Source organism: Oncorhynchus tshawytscha, linkage group LG33 (assembly GCF_018296145.1).
Source record: "Oncorhynchus tshawytscha isolate Ot180627B linkage group LG33, Otsh_v2.0, whole genome shotgun sequence".
Lineage (NCBI taxonomy): Eukaryota > Metazoa > Chordata > Actinopteri > Salmoniformes > Salmonidae > Oncorhynchus > Oncorhynchus tshawytscha.
In genome coordinates this window covers 31,107,707-31,123,519 of record NC_056461.1, presented here as the reverse complement: position 1 = coordinate 31,123,519, position 15,813 = coordinate 31,107,707, and the positions used below count along the sequence as shown (strand labels likewise).

Below are 15,813 nucleotides of genomic sequence, written 5' to 3'. Positions count from 1 at the left end.
ACCAATATTCTAAAAACAGAGAGGTATTTTTATACAATATATCCCGATTATTCCATACAGGACTATTATTTAATGAATGTGTTATCCTCGCTCTTGCAAGCTAGCATCTTCGACTCCTCACGTCACTTGACTTGTGGTAGCATGTTCAATTTTCGTCGCGGAAATTTGCAGTTACTCCTTACTTTTCTCTGTCTCGTCATAGCGACGACCAATCTGACACCATGTTATGTTTGTTCCTTATATAATGACAAACCGGGGCGTAGGTTTAACTACTTTTAATGAACATATACTTCAGCTAGACAACTCCATGTTTAGCCATGCAAGGCATTCTTTAACCAGCGCCCGCATAGCCTGCTGGGTAACGTAGTCTAAATGTTATTAACACATAACAACACACAAAACTTCTGTGTTTATCGCTTACCTGTTGACTGTTAATGAACGTGCATGGTTAATTTACTTTATAGTTGTAGATTATTAATGGTCTGTACAATCCCCTTGTAATGTTCTTTTCTGTAGTTTGTCTTTCTATGTTTTTCATAGATTTAAGGATGTGGCCAGTGGAACAGGAAATGTAACACCTACCATGGCTGTTTTAAAAAAGTTAAACTAAAGGGGATGAAAGAGGAAGTCACTGAGCAGCCATACACAAATACGTTAGCGTATAGCTGGTTACATTCATTCCCACTGTCATCCATTTTGACATGAAGATGGTTGGAAGCTGGTTGTTTCTCCTCATCTCTCTCCAAGGATATGAGGCTCCCTCCACCCCCAGTAAGATTGTTCTGTTGGAATAATGATGCTACACCTGTGCCATTTATTTGAATGTTAATTTATTCAACCTGTTTAAGACCTGGTGCTACAACAACACATCCGGCCAATGTGCCCTTAACTTTTGATACTGTTTTTAATCTTAGAGAATTTTTGTAGGATTTATTATAATTTTTTACATGTATTTGTGTTAATAAGATAGATTATCTTCTGATCATTTTATCGTGTACTCATGTTGATGGATGGTTTCCGCTCAGTTGACATTTGTCTTGAATTTTTTTTTCAATGTTCACAAAAGTGTTTCAGCAAATTTATATATATATATTTTTTTCTCCAATTAATAACTGTTTTAGACTATGACACATAGAATACTATGTTCAGGAAATATAATCGTTACATTTCAAAAACTTGAGAGTTTTTGGTTGAACTATATTTATTGAATTGATGTACATCGACTTACTTGGTATGTAATGTAATTACATAATGCCAATTTAATTACCCTTCTGTTTCTTTGGGAGTCATCAAATAATAAACAAATTACACTTTATACCAGGTATTATATCAATTTATTTGATCAAACTATTACATAACTTCCTAGAAACACAAAATAATCTGAAAAGTAACGTTTCATGTGCCATTTCTATTGCTGATGCGACACCAAAAGTCCCCTGCTAGTCTGAGATTGACGTCAACTACTTTGTGGTTTCCTGTAACATGGCCATCCATCTTGTCTCATACATTCACATACTGATAAAATTATTCATTTAATTCAATGTGATGGTGGAAAAGTACTCTAGTCATGATATACATGAAGGTATAGACCCTTAATATATATTATCTGATTTGTCTCTTAAAACACTGTAAACACCCAATGTAATTATGCAACTCATCTTGATATCATAACACAGCTCCCCTTTAAAAGATTCGGTGTAATGTCATATTAGAAACAGATTTTCAAGTTCTGTTCCATTTTTTCAGATGTAAACTGCCTGATCATTAATCTGGATTATGTCAACTGCATCTGGAGTGAACAGAGGATCCCAGAGGTCAACTTCACTTTTTTCAGCAGCAGGTTAGTGCAATGTGATGGGTGTTGAGGTCTTTGCCCAAAATGCTTGCCAAGTATTTGGTCCCAAATTCCTAGCACTCAATGACCACATCAACCTTGTGACTCTACAAACTCTTTGAATGCATTTGCATTTTGTTTTGGTTGTATTTCAGATTATATTTAGCCCAATAGGAACTGAATGGTGAATAATGTATTATGTCATTTTGGAGTGACTTTTATTGTTATTAAGAAATGAAGATGTTCCCGAACACTTCTACATTAATGTGGATACTATAATGATTATGGATAATCATGAATCCTGAAAAATGATGAGTGAGAAGGTTGCAGAGGCACAAAGATCATACCCCCTAACAATGCTAACCTCCCCTGTTATTGGTAATGGTGAGAGGTTAGTATGTTTTGTTGTATCTTTTATAACCTTCTCACTCATCACTATTCATGATTTATTTTCTTAATCATGGCATTATCAGGATTAATTTAGAAGTGTTCAGAAACATCTTATCACAGAAAGAAAATTACTCCAGTCATCATTCACCATTCAGTTGCTATTAGGCAAAATATAACTCAAAACAAACTGCAAATGCATCCAACAAGTTTGTCACTTTTGACTACTATAATACATAAGTTAATTTGCCCAAATACTTAAGACTTCTTCAAATGGGGGGACTAGATACATAAAAATGCTTTCATTTCCAAACTGTAAAATACATACATTATGTTTGAAAATACCCTTGAATAAAAATTGACATTCTGTACTGTTGCCTCATAGGAAACATCTCAAATCCAAAATATTGGAGTATAGAGCCCAAAACATTTATAATCGCTTCACTGTCCGAATACAAACGGGGGGGAGTGTATCCCTGTCAAATCTTGAATATCCGTACTTCGGTACTAATTCTCATTCATCAATTTCACATGGTATGTGTTTAGGTTCATCAAAGGTAATATGGAGGAGTGCACAACATATCTCCAGGAGGAGAGTTATGCTGTGGGATGTAGACTGTCCTATGACAACTCTGACAGGTTTAAAACACTGACAACCAAGCTGGTCCATCAGAACAACAGTAATGTGCAGGACCATAACCTGAAAAGCATGGGTAGGTTCTTTTTCTCAATCAAATCAGAACCTTACATACAGAACAACATGTAACATGAAGAGCAATAGTCATCTTTTTTTCCTATTTCAATCTTCATTTGATGTGTCGTTAACATTTGACCCTCCTTAACGCTTTTTCTAGTGAAGCTTTACCCTCCTGTCAACCTGTCAGTTGAGATGAACAAAGACCCAGAGCTGAATCTGTACTGGAACAACAGCAAGAACACCTTATGCATTGAGAGTGAAGTTCGCTACAGAATAAACAGCGACAAGTGGAAGGTGGGCATGGATCAGGACTCAGGAGTTGGACCACTGTTTGGACACTGTAGCCTACTGGTCATGAAAAAACTCTCTCTCCTCCACTCTCTTTGTTCCTTTCTTCAGACATCTACTCCAAGCAAGGAACAGAAGTATGCTGTGGCTTTCCCGTTAAAGAGCAGTCGGTATGAGTTTCAAGTGAGAGCACGAGTAAACGACATGTGTGGCGAGTCCAAGTTCTGGAGTGAATGGAGTCAGCCTATTCAATGGGATTCCATGAAGGGAAATAACATCACAGGTAAATACATACAAAATCTCTGCTTTGCTTTATGGTTATAAAGTAGTGCTCAAACTTCTGTCAGGACTTTGTTATGTCAACCTTTCTCTTTGGCCTAGACATATCTGGCAGCTCAATGTCTGTGTGGAAGCCAGTATTGTCATTAGTGGGTACCATGACACTCTTCATATTGGCCTGCATGCTGGTCTACAGGGAAAGGTGGGTTTGCCAACAGAAGTTAACGCCACACTTAGGCCCCAAATAAAGACTAAAATCAAGGGGTATAGTTTACTTTTTTTTTTAAAAATCAGTCTCCTCCATTCTTCCTCTGAAAAAAAGTGATACTCTGATTTTGAACTGACCCTATCTCTTTGTAGAGAACGACTAAGATTCATCCTCATTCCCATTGTGCCTAATCCAGGAAAGAACCTAGATGAGAATGTAGAGGTAATATTTATCCCTGGTCCCATGCATTGCACTTCATTATAATCTTTGTTTCTCTAATACTGTTATCTACAGTGTAAATCCCATCTTATATCTCACATATTACATGTAACCTTTACCTTTTAAAGGCCTGGCGTCAAATCTCCAAGGACATTTGCTTCCAGTCTAACTTCACTGAGCTTGCCTGTCCTGTTCGTGAGTACAGTCTGGTTCCACAAACTGGCAGCGTCAGTGAATCTGAGAGCAACTTCTCCATCCTAACAGACCAGTCAGATTGTCTGTCCACGTGCTCCTCCTCAGCTTCCACTTTTCCTGCCACAAGTGAAAATGAACAAGCTGGTATTGAATGAGACTTACAATGGCTGCATTCTAATGACCCTTCTCCCCTAGGTGTGCACTTGCTTGCTCCCCCTCATTGATAATACGTATTAGATGGGTGTATGCATGGGCTAAAGGGAGTTTCTATCATATTTGTTGTTGTTGAATTTTAACATATGAACATCCTTAATATTACGGCACCCAATTTGTATTAACTGCAAGCATTTTTGTTTGATGTTCAACCATTTGTAAGATTTTTAAATGCATCGATTTTTGAGAGAGAATAAAACGTAAAATGCATTGAACATTGCAATAATGACATACCCTCCTATTTCGAGAAAAAACGCTGTTAATTACACAAACTGACCACATACAATATAGCGTAGCATTATGAGCTAGGCTACTTATGAGCGTGCATGTCTAAAATGGTTCTAATAACGTCATAAAAAAAAAGACATCTATGCATATACAAGCTAATGAAAAAAATTATCTTAGCACAGGGTTAAACATAGTTGGAATTGATTGAGTGTTCAGCTGACAGTTTTAATATTATAAACAATCCCTTGCGAAATTTAAATTGTACTATTGCACACTGTATCTCATTGGAATAGAGGGAGCATCTGAAAATGTGGAATATTAGCCTATACCTTCAATAAAATTGTATTTTAAAGGAGCTTGTATTTAAATGTATTAGGGATACCCACTGCTCTTCCTGGGGTCCAAACACATTAAGGCACTTACATTACATATAAAACAAATTATAAAATAGTACAAAAGATAAAACAGTACATCATACAACATTATTACACCACTGCATATCTACAATACAAAATTTATAATACCACCATACAACAATATTACAATGTACATGTGTGGAGAGTGAGTGTGCTAGCGCTTGTGTGCCTATGTCTGTGTCTGTACCTTTGTGTATATTTCTTCACAGTCCCCGCTGTTCCATAAGGTATATTTTAATCTGTTTTTTAAAATCTGATTGTAATAGTATTTTCTTTAAAATGTTGTTTCCAAGCGGGGGTTACTGCTATTGGCCTATTTCCTCTTAAATAAATATGATAAACGTTGCTTCCTAATGTTGCATGATATCCTGTAATCCTACCAGTGGCGACCTGTCATTCAGGGCAGGTGCCCCACCTGTTTTAAGTCATATCAGTTTGCAAACAATGTAAAAAAAATAACATATTCATTGAGATAATAAAGCTGCAGACAAACATGGTCTCTTTTTTTGCTTTCTTGAGTAACATGCTGACCACACCGCTCGCATCGCGTGCGCGAGCTTTGCGGAATAATTTTACACATACATGTTATTCAATCATTGAACCCACACTGCTCGCGCAAGTCAACGAGTGTCTGTGTAGCCAGGCGATAAAATAGAACTTGGTTCTATTTGTGACACTTGATGCGCTGCAAGTCCTGCCGCTCCCATCTCCTCATTGATTTTTAGGAGCATATACCCACATATGTGATTGAAAGATGAACTGAGGTCCACATTCCAGTCCAGTTGGTGGTGCCAATGCACTTTAAAGTTGCTTGCTAACCGCAATATAAAGTCCAAAGAAGAAGAAGAGCCCTGAAGGAGGAGAGATGACTAGAAATGAACTCGGTTTACCCTTTTATCTGAGGATTAATTGTAGGAGTATAGGACCTTGTGCATTTCAGGTAAAATAACAACCTAATGTTTATATCGAAGGACAAATTAGCTAGCAACAGCAAGCTACCTAGCTAAATTGCCATACATGTTTAATGCTTTTTGACCTGTTCCCAAATGAATATAGTTGGTTCAGAGTTAGTTTGATATTTCAACCTGCGTGTCCTGATTGTGTCTGGTGTGGGTGGACAAAATCAACATGTGCATGCATGCGCACGAGCGGTCTGGTCAGCATGTAAGGCAGCTCCAAAATGCAGGTGTTTCAGCCTAGCTCAGGGCTTTCTGTGGTGGTGGGGCAGCCAGCGGAAAATATGGAGCGTAGGGTTTGTTAAGGTTCTCTAGTTGCGCCGTGATTGGTTTAGTGTTCTGTCAGTCATGATGACACTACATCACCATAAAATCTATGGGTAGACATAGAAAATTCTAGACCCTTGGGTGCTGCCATAGAGTTACATTAGAGATGCCCATCCAAGAAGGGCCAAGGTCATTGGCCTGACTTGCCTAGTTAAATAAAGGTTAAGTAAAAAAATATTATAACAATTGGCCACAGATAAATGACGTCAAATCGCGTTAAATCTACCGTAGCTTTGATTGGACTGATTATGTCAACATCGTACTTTCAAAATCTTAGCTGGCAAATCCTTTTCAATCCTTGTCATATGAAGAAAAATGATGAATATAAATTATAGATCAAAGGTATCAGTGCTCATAAGCCATTGGACAAAAACATTACACAACAAGTTAGAAATCACAAATTCAACAATGAGTGGTTTGAAAGGAATCAGTGGTTAACTGCAAGCATTGCAAAGCAATCACTAACCTGCTATTAAGTGGAATGGGTGCGTGGTCTGAGTTTAAGGGTCTCTTTCCAAGCTTAAAAGGATAAACATTCAACATTGGACATGCTGTCAATCCAGCATGAGTTCTGCCACGTTCAAGACAACTAGAAACTCGGAACTGGGAAATCTCAGACTTCAGTGAGTTCAAGTCAATTGGGAACTTGGAAAAAAACTAGCTCCGATTGGGAAAACAGTCATCCAACTAAAAAAAAAACGAGTTCCGATTGGGACGAACAGTCATTCAACTCGGAATTCCAAGTCGGGAACTTGGGCTTCTTTCTAGAGCTCCGTCCTGAAAATCACTGATGTCATGATTCAACCTTCTTTTTTTCCGAGTTCCCAGTTGTCTTGAAAGCACCATAAATCCAGAGAATCCCATACTTTGATTACAAAATTTGATGAAAAAAATTGCCCATGAAGGACCCCCGTGCCACCTTCCTGTTCAAGTGAGCACAGAACAACAAGGTGAGTCCAAAAATGTCTTGTATGCTGCCGCATAAATTATGTAATATGCCAGGGAGATATGTATACTGTAGCTAAAAAAGTAATACTAAATGTGTGTTGTGTAGTAAACTGTTAGTAGCCCATGTGCCTCACCCTAATAATTTGATACATTTCCCCCTCAAAATGTAGCCTACTGTTCTGACTTTGTGGTGCACATGTAACCTATAGCCTGTTTTTGAGAAATGTAATCATCGACTATTGTAAAAGCTTTCATTGTCTGCTCATATGCCCCCCATTTGTTATTGTTATACATTTTTTTAAAGGCAGTAAATGAGGCTAAATTAACTGTTTTGCTGCCATTCAAGGCTCCGCTGATAGGCAGGTGTAGCAGTGTTAAGGATGCACTACATTGTGCTGAAAAGAAAGATCTGTTGGGACAGCTTTATGTAGGCCCTAACCGTTTGTGGGCACCGTTTGTCACCGTTATAGTGAAATTAATATATTGTTTAGTGCTGTGTTGTGTAGTGGCTTTGCTGTCATGCGGCACACAATTGGCCCAGCGTCGTCCGGGTTTTACTGGGGTAGGCCATAATTGTAAATAAGAATTTGTTCTTAACCCTAGTTTAAAAAAAGGTTAAATAAATAAAAAAATGTTTAAAAAATGTGGGGAGTTTCCCCCACCAAGATTTACATGCTAAAATCTAAACATTGGAATTGACTGACCAGCTGACACTTCATACACAGTATATCAAATAATGTTGTAAATTGAATCTGATATTGTATCTAACTTCATTTGTTTTCAAGAATGTATTCAAATCAAATTGTATTTGTATACAACAGGTGCTTTACCTCATTTCTATCAGCATCTTAAATGTGCAACCAGAGGGAAAAAAACTCTAGACCACCTTTACTCCACACACAGAGACACGTACAAAGCTCTCCCTCACCCTCCATTTGGCAAATCTGACCATAATTCTATCCTCCTGATTCCTGTTTACAAGCAAAAACTAAAGCAGAAAGCACCAGTGACTCGTTCAATAAGAAAGTGGTCAGATGAAGCAGATGCTAAGCTACAGGACTGTTACGCTAGCACAGACTGGAATATGTTCCGAGATTCTTCTGATGGCATTGAGGAGTACACCACATCAGTCACTGGCTTCATCAATAAGTGCATCGATGACATCATCCCCACAGTGACTGTACGTACATACCCCAACCAGAAGCCATGGATTACAGCTGCCGCTTTCAAGGAGCGGGACTCTAACCTGGAAGCTTATAAGAAGTCCCATCCGACGAACCATCAAACAGAAAAAGCATCAATACAGGACTAAGATTGAATCGTACTACACCTGCTCTGATGCTTGTCGGATGTGGCAGGGTTTGCAAACTATTACAGACTACAAAGGGAAGCACAACCACAAGCTGCCCAGTTGCACGAACCTACCAGACGGGTTAAATTATTTCTATGCTCGCTTCGAGGCAAGTAACACTGAAACATGTATGAGAGCAACAGCTGTTCCGGACGACTGTGTGATCACGCTCTTCATAGCCGATATGAGTAAGACCTTTAAACAGGTCAACATTCACAAGGCCGCTGGGCCAGATGGATTACCAGGACGTGTACTCCCGAGCATGCTTTGACCAACTGGCAAGTGTTTTCACTGACTGAGTGTGTAATATCAACATGTTTCAAGCAGACCACCATAGTCCCTGTGCCCAAGAACACTAAGGTAACCTGCCTAAATGACTACTGACCGTCTGTAGCCATGAAGTGCTTTGAAAGGCTGGTCATGGCTCACATCAACACCTTTATCCCAGAAACATTAGACCCACCCCAATTTGCATACCACCCCAACAGATGCACAGATGATGCTATCTCTATTGCACTCAACACTGCACTTTCCACACCTGGACAAAAGGAACACATATGTTAAATTGCTATTAATTGACTACAGCTCAGCATTCAACACCATAGTGCCATCAAAGCACATCACTAAGCTAAGGACCCTGGGACTCAACACCTCCCACTGCAACTGGATCCTGGACTTCCTGACGGGCTGCCCCCAGGTGGTAGGGGAAGGGAACAACACATCCGCCACGCTGATCCTCAAAATGGGGGCCCCTCAGGAGTGAGTGCTCAGTCCCTTCCTGTACTCCCTATTCACTCATGACTGCATGGCCAGGCATGTCTCCAACACCATCATCAAGTTTGCCGATGACACATCAGTGGTAGGTCTGATCACCGACAACGATGAGACTGCCTATAGGGAGGAGGTCAGAGACCTGGTCGTGTGGTGCCAGACAACAATCTCTCCCTCAATGTGATCAAGACAAAGGAGATGATTGTGGACTACAGGAAAAAGAGGACCGAGCACGCCCCCATTCTCATTCAAATTCCTTGGTGTCCACATCAACAACAAACTATCATGGGCCAAACACACTAAGGCAGTTCCGAAGAGAGCGCGACAAAGCCTATTCCCCCTCAGGAGACTGAAAAGATTTGGCATGGGTCCTCAGATCCTCAAAAGGTTCCTCAGCTGCACCATCGAGAGCATCCTGACTGGTTGCATCACTGCCTGGTATGGCAACTGCTTGGCCTTAGACCACAAGGCACTACGGAGGGTAGTGCGTACGGCCCAGTACATCACAGGGGCCAAGCTTCCTGCAATCCAGGACTATATCAGGTGGTGTCAGAGGAAGGCCCTAAAAATTGTCAAAGACTCCAGCCACCCTCGTCATAGACTGTTCTCTCTGCTACCGCACGGCAAGTGATACCGGAGCGCCAAGTCGAGGTCCAAAAGGCTTCTTAATAGCTTCTACCCTCAAGCCATAAGACTCCTGAACAGCTAATCAAAGGGATACCCAGACATCTCTTTTACGCTGCTGCAACTCTCTGTTTATAATCTATAAGTAGTCACTTTAACTCTACCTACATGTACATATTATCTCAATTACCTCGACTAACCGGTCCCCTGCGGCACATTGACTCTGTACCGGTACCCCCTGTATATAGCCTTGCTTGTTATTTTACTGCTGCTGTTTTATTATTTGTTATTTTCTATTTTCTTTTTTTTACTTATCCATTTTTTACTTAACTTTTTAAAAATTCTTAACTTCTTAAAGCATTGTTTGTTAGGGGCTTGTAAGTAAGCGTTTCACTGTAAGGTGGCACGTGAAAAATACAATTTGATTAGACTTACCGTGACATTTTTATTATTTTATTTAACCTTTATTTAACTAGGCAAGTCAGTTAAGAACAATTTCTTATTTACAATGACGGCCTACCGAAAGGCAAAAGGCCTCCTGCGGGGATGGGGGATTCAAAATAAAAATATAGTGCAATACACACATCACAACAAGAGAGACACCACAACACTACATAAAGAGAGACCTAAGACAACAACATAGCATGGCAGCAACACATGACAACACAGCATGGCAGCAACACATGACAACACAACATGGCAGCAACACCACATGACAACATGGCAGCAGCACAAAACATGGTACAAACCTTATTGGGCACAGACAACAGCACAAAGGCAAGAAGGTAGAGACAACACATCACGTGAATCAGCCAAGAAATGCTTACTTACAAGCCTTTAACCAACAATGCAGTTAAAAAAAATAGAGTTATATAAGCAATTGTTATAATTGGCTAATTCCTCTGTTAGCTTATTTTACACCTATATTTGAATACATCAATGTTTGAATTGTGCCTCGTGTTCAAAATAATATCACATTTGATCCCCCCCCCCCGGAGTGAGTTTATCTGACAAATAACAAACTTCAACTGAAAACACTGCATGACATGTACAGTATGTTTGTCTAAGGTTTGAGGCGTTTGAATCTATTTTATGACATTTACAGAATGGACGTACTCATCACTGATCGCATTTGATACTGTGGCACGTTCAGTCAGTGTGGGGATTCGATTAATTCTCCGGGCATTCCCGGGTTAGCGTTGATTGCGTTCGTTAAGTCGTCTCAAAACCAACGTAGGTTAAGCACGTGGAGTAATTTGTAGGATTCTGTGTTTTCAAAGTCTTTATCTACCTTCCCAATGAAAACTAGTTGTAACATTTGAGCATATATTTTAAGGAAAGGAGATATTGTATGTTTTTGAACGATACATAATTGTTGCCTTGTTGATAAAACATGACCGAATGGCGCAGATTACTGTTCCATTTGAGAGGGCGCCCCTCGACACCGCTTTTACGTCATGGGCCATAGCCTCGGTGCACTTAATCGAACTCCCTCAGTGTGGCTGGGTGGGTAAAGCGAGAGAGGGCACAGGGTGGCCCTCTAAATCAGGGTAGATTCATTTACACCACATTTGCATACCACATCAAATTAATGAAAGGGGAGATCTAATAATTATTTCTCAGTATTGAGTGTTCTGACGTGAACTCACTGGGTTGTCGGATAAGGAAAATGTCAGATCCCACAGTGGCTGATACTCGCCGGTTAAATTCAAAGCCTCAGGACCTGACGGATGCTTATGGTCCCCCCAGCAATTTTCTTGAAATTGACGTTTATGACCCACAAACTGTTGGAGTCGGGCGGAACCGTTTCACAACTTACGAAGTCCGTATGCGGGTAGGTTGCTGAAGATAGATATCTATCGTTATATATCTAGCTAAACCTACAAACATTTTCAGCTAGCTAATTAGTTATAGCTTACGAACGTTAGGTGGATGAAAATCGAGGCCCAGGATTTAGTCCGGCCTACTCTCTGAGGTATTAAGAACGGGCCTACTAGATAGCTAACCTAGCATTGTCAGCTAGGGAAGTTATTAAAATACCCTTTGAGGTAACGTTAACTTTCTAGCCCTTTTAGGCTAACAGGGTTAGCTAACGTTAGTTATATACTTGGTGGCTGTCTCTTGACGAGAATATTCTTGTTTCTGTTTTCATTAAATGCAGACAAACCTGCCGATTTTTAAGTTAAAGGATTCCATTGTGCGAAGAAGATACAGTGACTTTGAGTGGTTGAAGAATGAGTTGGAGCGAGACAGCAAGGTGAGTGAAAGATTTATCTATTTGTTTTGGGTTAAAATGTATTTTGGGTAGGACCTATATTGATGGACTATAATAAATACTGTATCTACATATCATTACAGTAGGGTTTTTCTCAATGGTGACGTCTACACAAGTTGCTTATTACATTACTAATGTCATTAGTTAGAGAAATAATAATGTAATTAGTCATGGTTAAATTAATCAGCTATTTTAATGGCTAAGGACTAAGTACATTGCTATTGATTTATTCCAGATTGTAGTGCCGCCCTTGCCTGGGAAGGCACTGAAGAGACAGCTACCTTTCCGTGGGGATGAAGGCATTTTTGAAGAGGCTTTCATCGAAGAGCGACGTGTGGGTCTTGAGCAGTTCATCAACAGGTGGGTCATAACTTATTAAACATTAGAGGATCATCTTGAGACAACCGATGCCAGGAGAAAACATATATTTTGAGCTAACCAAGATCAGCCTTTTTGTAATAATGTGAAGTAAGCTGAAACAATGTTGTGGTGACAGATTTGGAATTGGCTTCTGCTGGTGTGGATAACTAAGAGTCATATTTTTAGACACCATTTTTGAAATGCACAGTCGGCAAGATGTTTAAATGCATATCTTTTTTTATGAATTCATGTCTTTCTCTTTTTTTCTAGAATTGCAGGTCATCCTCTCGCTCAAAACGAGCGCTGTCTTCACATGTTTTTGCAGGACGAGAGCCTTGACCGTAACTACATTCCCGGAAAGGTACGGCCGTTGGGTTTGACAATGGGCTGTGGAAATGACTGCTTTCTGCTCTTCTCCCTTGCTCTGTTCCCCTTCTCTCATTTGTTATTTTTCCACTGAGCTCTTTGCCATTCAAAGTAGTGCAGTACCGTAATTTCTGGACTATTAAGCGCACCTGAATATAAGCCGCACCCACTGAATTAAAAAAAAATATGTATTTTGTACATAAATAAGCCGCACATGTCTATAAGCCGCAGGTGCCTACCTGTACATTGAAACAAATGAACTTTACACAGCCTTTAAACGAAACACGGCTTGTAACAAAATAAATAGGCCTTTAAACGAAACACGGCTTGTAACAATTTTCTTTTTAAATGCAGTAAACAGTAGCCTACCAAGAAAGTCATTGGTCACTATCTTCCTCTTCCTGTGCACTGAAACCACTGAAGTCATCTCCTTCGGTGTCGGAATTGAATAGCCTCAGTTGAAACACCTCAGCCGTCTGCTCTCTGTGTGTTGACCCAGTCTTCAAGCTAATTTTCTAGTTTGGGCCATCTGCTTTTCTTCCCTCTGAAAGCTTTTGTTGTATTTTTGCACTGAGTCAGTTCCTCACGCTGCTGTTTCCAACGTCTTATCATTGACTCATTAAGGCCAAGCTCCCATGCAGCAGCTCTATTTCCTTTTCCAACAGCCAGATCGATCGCCTTCAATTTGAAAGCTGCATCATATGCATTTCTCTTTCTCTGTGTCTTTGCCATGATGAGGGTGACAAAATGACTACCGTAATCAGAATGATGGGAAGTTTGAGCACGCTCGATTTCCGTCACATTGTGTGACGGTGCTCAGTTTTTTGGCGGCATGAATCTTGTGAAAGTGGGAAAAATCCATAAATTAGCCGCGTCATTGTATAAGCCCCGAGGTTCAAAGCGTGGGAAAAAAGTAGCGGCTTATAGTCCGGAAATTACGGTACTTGTTTTATTTCATATGTTGTATATACTACTGTGTATGGTTAATTGAGTGGTGTGTTTACTGATTCTATTTATTCTCTTTTTATACAGGTATGAAGTAAGTTTGACTGTTTATTTACTTTTTAAACACTAAAATCTTTTGGAAGTCAGATGATAGCATTGCCACAAAATCTTGTGATGTTAGTGACAGTTCACATAGCTAATATATCTGTGCTGCTTAATTAGTATAAAATAAATCTGACCTGACTTTACACAATGTGTGGAACATCTATTTCACTAATGGAAAGATGATATCTGATCATATGTGGCACAATTGTTTGGGATCCAGATCCAGTGATCCAGAGGCGAGATGTGCATAGCACCGGCCAGAACCCGTCTGATTTATCACCTCGTCCCGATAAAGCATACAGAGCCCTATCCCCGTCGCAGCCGCAACCACCTCTGACAGCTGCCTCTGTCTCTCTAATGCCTTGTACTGTATATTCTTCTAGATACCCCAGCAACACCGGTTCACGGCCCTCCGCAGCCCTATAATGTGTGTGTAGCCAAGCACACTAAATGGGGTGTGTTACAGGGAAGTTAGTACATTGTTGCAGATTTACAAATAAACAGAAATTAGATTTTCTTTTAAAAAATCTGTATCTGACTGAATTTTCCCCCTAAAAAAAAGCATTGCATTTGACACTAGTTGAGTCCACCTCTATGTATCAATTCCAGCTATGCCTCATAATCTGCCCAACCTCCCAGCTACATTTGTTTCACTTGTCTTTGTCCCTCCCTCTATAAATTATTTTCTTGAATGATTTAATCCACAAATCACAATCTCTCTCTCTAATGATCTTCATCCATAGAAGACTGGCTGTGTCTACGTGTAAAGTATATATGATAACCTAATAGAAAATACATAGCTGTTTGAGAGGAAATTGTTATACTCTCTCTGCCCAGCATAGCCTAAAGGATTATATGTTCATGGTTCTGTCATTCCAGTTGATGGGTTACCCATTTTTTTTCACACATCAATAATGAAAAAATACCTATTTCTGTCATTCCTTCTGGAGACGTTTCACTTTTGTAATAGTCTGATTTCTTACCTTTAAGTATTCAATCATAATGTATCTCTGTCCCTTGGTACCCACAGTAACCAAAATTGTTTCTCCAATTGTATGATTAAAATCTCTGATGGATGTCAGTAAACGATGGTACCTTCCAAAGTTAAGCAAAATGTAGCATCATTGGAAAAAAGTTTTTTAAAGGGAGATCTTCCCATACTTTTCCTCTAACATGACATTCCATGTTTCTTTGCATTTTCCATTGAAATAAGAATTTGTGGCTTTCCAACATGCTCATGCAGTTAGATTTTTCTATTATGATTACTTTTTATTATCAGATTTTTTTTCTAACTTTGTTTGCCTTGAATTGTTCATTATCAGTCTTTGCATCGTCTTCAGTCTGTTTATGGGAATGTAATGTCAGGTAATCAAACCACTGTGAAAACAAGGGGCTGATGAATAATCCACACATTTTTATTGATAAAGAAGCTTTTGGCATGAAGTTTATTGACCTAAAGTATTTCTTGAATGCCTTTTTTGTCGTATGTATTTTGTCTTCATTATTATCATCTCCATTTTCAGAAGAGCTGCCTTGTTTGTATCATAAATAAAATTCCCTCTACCTGTAGGGCTATGTCCAGTTGTCTCTTTTAAATGGTCTGTTCAAATTCATGTCGGGATATGTGTTTCCTAATGCATCTTGTACAGGACCATACTGTTTATTTCCTGAATTAGATTTTTAACTAGAATGTCATTTCTTAGGTGGCCTCGTATGTGTCCAACTGATTCCGGAAGTAGAGTAGTCCCTGTTGCTCCAAGAGATTAGTTTATGGAAACATAGTTCTTAGTCGAGAGCAAGTCATATTCTAATAAACCAGCT

At 39.5% G+C, this 15,813-nt stretch overlaps 2 protein-coding genes across 4 annotated transcripts; both read left to right on the top strand.

Moving 5' to 3' along the window:
• The first annotated feature begins 613 nt into the window (after nt 1–613).
• On the top strand, nt 614–5,310 carry LOC112231157 (cytokine receptor common subunit gamma). Its single transcript, XM_024397744.2, has 8 exons — nt 614–771; nt 1,747–1,840; nt 2,768–2,934; nt 3,076–3,212; nt 3,318–3,489; nt 3,588–3,687; nt 3,846–3,915; nt 4,041–5,310. Exons 1-8 carry the CDS (start codon nt 702–704, stop codon nt 4,260–4,262), a joined length of 1,032 nt encoding a protein of 343 aa, XP_024253512.2. The 5' UTR covers nt 614–701; the 3' UTR covers nt 4,263–5,310.
• Nucleotides 5,311–11,408: 6,098 nt separating this feature from the next.
• Nucleotides 11,409–15,561, top strand: LOC112231156 (sorting nexin-12). 3 transcript variants are annotated; one of them, XM_024397743.2, is made up of 6 exons: nt 11,409–11,775; nt 12,103–12,198; nt 12,452–12,576; nt 12,847–12,937; nt 13,975–13,981; nt 14,376–15,561. In XM_024397743.2, exons 1-5 carry the CDS (start codon nt 11,611–11,613, stop codon nt 13,978–13,980), a joined length of 483 nt encoding a protein of 160 aa, XP_024253511.1. In that variant the 5' UTR covers nt 11,409–11,610; the 3' UTR covers nt 13,981; nt 14,376–15,561. The 3 variants fall into 3 exon arrangements, with proteins under 3 accessions (XP_024253511.1, XP_024253509.1, XP_024253510.1); XM_024397742.2 differs by having other exon boundaries at nt 11,410–11,775; nt 14,213–15,561; XM_024397741.2 differs by lacking the exon at nt 13,975–13,981 and having other exon boundaries at nt 14,213–15,561.
• Nucleotides 15,562–15,813: the final 252 nt, after the last annotated feature.